Source organism: Sinocyclocheilus grahami, unplaced genomic scaffold (genome assembly GCF_001515645.1).
Source record: "Sinocyclocheilus grahami isolate Dianchi unplaced genomic scaffold, SAMN03320097.WGS_v1.1 scaffold11205.1, whole genome shotgun sequence".
Lineage (NCBI taxonomy): Eukaryota > Metazoa > Chordata > Actinopteri > Cypriniformes > Cyprinidae > Sinocyclocheilus > Sinocyclocheilus grahami.
In genome coordinates this window covers 1-2,427 of record NW_015513688.1, presented here as the reverse complement: position 1 = coordinate 2,427, position 2,427 = coordinate 1, and the positions used below count along the sequence as shown (strand labels likewise).

Sequence of the window (2,427 nt, the reverse complement as noted above, 5' to 3'; positions counted from 1 at the left end):
AAGCTGAAAACATCCCAGTTCTTGCATGGCCAGCATACTCACCGGACATGTCACCCATTGAGCATATTTGGGATGCTCTGGATCGCCGTATACGACAGTGTGTTCCAGTTCCTGCCAATATCCAGCAACTTCGCACAGCCATTGAAGAGGAGTGGACCAACATTCCACAGGCCACAATCAACAACCTGATCAACTCTATGCGAAGGAGATGTGTTGCACTGTGTGAGGCAAATGGTGGTCACACCAGATACTGACTGGTTTCCCCCCCGGACCCCCCAATACAGTAAAACTGCACATTTTAGAGTGGACTTTTATTGTGGCAGCCTAAGGCACACCTGTGCAATAATCATGCTGTCTAATCAGCATCTTGATACGCCACACCTGTGAGGTGGATGGATTGTCTCGGCAAAGGAGAAGTGCTCACTAACACAGATTTAGACGGATCTGTGAACAATATTTGAGAGAAATAGGCCTTTTGTGTACATAGAAAAAGTCTTAGATCTTTGAGTTCAGCTCATGAAAAATGGGGCAAAAACAAATGTGTTGCGTTTATAATTTTGTTCAGTGTATCTATCTGTCTGCCTGCCTGCCTGCCTGTCTGTCTGTCTGAAGCCTATATTTACATTGATTATGCATGCATGAATGAATGTGACCACTAAGTCTCTTGATATTTGATCATTCCCTCTCCATCTTCCAGGATTCCCCACCGTGTTTGTGATTTCATGGATTGTGTGTAGGATTTACCTCGAGGACACAGGGTGAGTAGTTGAGCCTAATCAGACAGTGACAGAGCTCACATGAGACTCTAAATAGCGGATATTTAAACCTGAGAGATTAAATGAGGCAGAAGAAGATGAAACACATTCCCATTTGCTACCACTGTTATGAAAGCACTTGTAACTCTTTGATGACTCCTCATAACAGATGCTGGGAGAGAAATGATGCCCCGATTCCCTGGCGGGTGATTAACTGGCCAATCATGGCATCTGTCATTGTGAGTATAACCTCACACCAGCTATTATAAACACTGAGACCAGCCTCATACTGTATGCATTATGTCAGGCAGGGAGGGATTCTGCCAGCAAAGCAGACGCGGGGATGTGCTGAGTCTCACAAACAGTTTCCATGTCCTGGATGGGACGTGAGCGCAGGCATGTCAGGAAGAGCGAGCAAACGCGCTGTCACAAGTGCCTCTCTCAGCACACATGCCAAGACTCTCTCTTTTGTCTGCTGTGCCATTTCCATTTTATAAACACTCACCTGCAAGAGATCAAATGTCTTTGGACAGCATGATGGCTGTGTTTGACAGCTTTGCTCGAACGCATCCAGGTCAAAATGTTCCTGTTCCTCAGCCATCCAGAGCCTAGGAATGCAATAATAATAATAAAACATACGTTTTTCTGGCAAACGTGCTCAGTTCTGGTGTGTATAGATAACTCTCTCACAGAGCTCTGCACACCATGCTACTGTGTAACTACATCTCTCTGCTACTCCGAATGCCATGGTAGATGAACCTTTGGCCAAGATGTTCTGTTTGTTTTGGTTTAAGTTTTATGGCGGGATTAATTATGAGGAACAGAAACAAGTGGCCTCTTTTGTTTCTACTATCTGTCTGATGGATTCAAACAAGATGGAAATTGGAGATGATCAATTTACATTTGAAGTTATGCATTTGGCAGACCAAATCCAAAACAGCTTTTGGTGCGAAGCATAGATTTTATTAACTTGAATGACATTTAGTGTTTCTAGTGTCATTTTAAACGCCAGATCAACTCCTAAAAGGGATAATTCAGCCAAAAATGAAAATATTGTCATCATGTCATTCCAAACTGGTGTGACTTACATCTGTGGAACATATTGAAGATACATTTGCCCATACAATGAACGTCACTGGTGTCAACACTGGATCTATTTGAGTTTCATTTTATGGACAAAATTCAAATTATATAGGTTTAGAATGACTTAAAAGGGTGAATAAATGGTGAGAATTTTCATTTTTGGTTCCTTTAAGACGTTGTGTCACAGTGTGTGCAATAATCCTGTAATCTGTTTCAAGTCTTACAGAATGTTTTGAGAAGTTCTTGTGTCAGATCCAGCGAACAGTGGTAATGTTTAGTCTGGATAATGTCATTGTATAAAAGAGGAATGATATAAAATCTTTTTCTCTTCCTTTCTGTGTTCTACAGTTGAACTTTATTCTGTTCATCAGCATCATTCGAATACTGGTCCAGAAACTGAGGTGTCCTGATGTTGGTGGAAACGATCAGTCCCAGTACAGGTATTGCAAATGAATGCCAACTAATATTCTATTCTGCAAACATGCCATCAGGCACCATGGTTGAACCCTCTTACATGCTATTCAGGTCATAGCTGAGATCTCCCTTTTAAATTTACCAGGAGTTGCATTCTAGCATGAATTTCAGAAAA

General features: G+C 41.8%; 1 protein-coding gene across 1 annotated transcript in view; it reads left to right on the top strand.

Moving 5' to 3' along the window:
• The window catches only part of LOC107578628 (vasoactive intestinal polypeptide receptor 2-like), a gene marked incomplete at both ends in the record, with an annotated part of 5,935 nt that extends 3,657 nt beyond the window's left edge, over positions 1–2,278 (top strand). Inside the window, 3 exons of the mRNA XM_016264571.1 lie at positions 698–758; positions 925–994; positions 2,187–2,278. Of these exons, the coding sequence (XP_016120057.1) occupies positions 698–758; positions 925–994; positions 2,187–2,278 (223 nt within the window). The remainder of the gene's footprint in view (positions 1–697; positions 759–924; positions 995–2,186) is intronic.
• Positions 2,279–2,427: the final 149 nt, after the last annotated feature.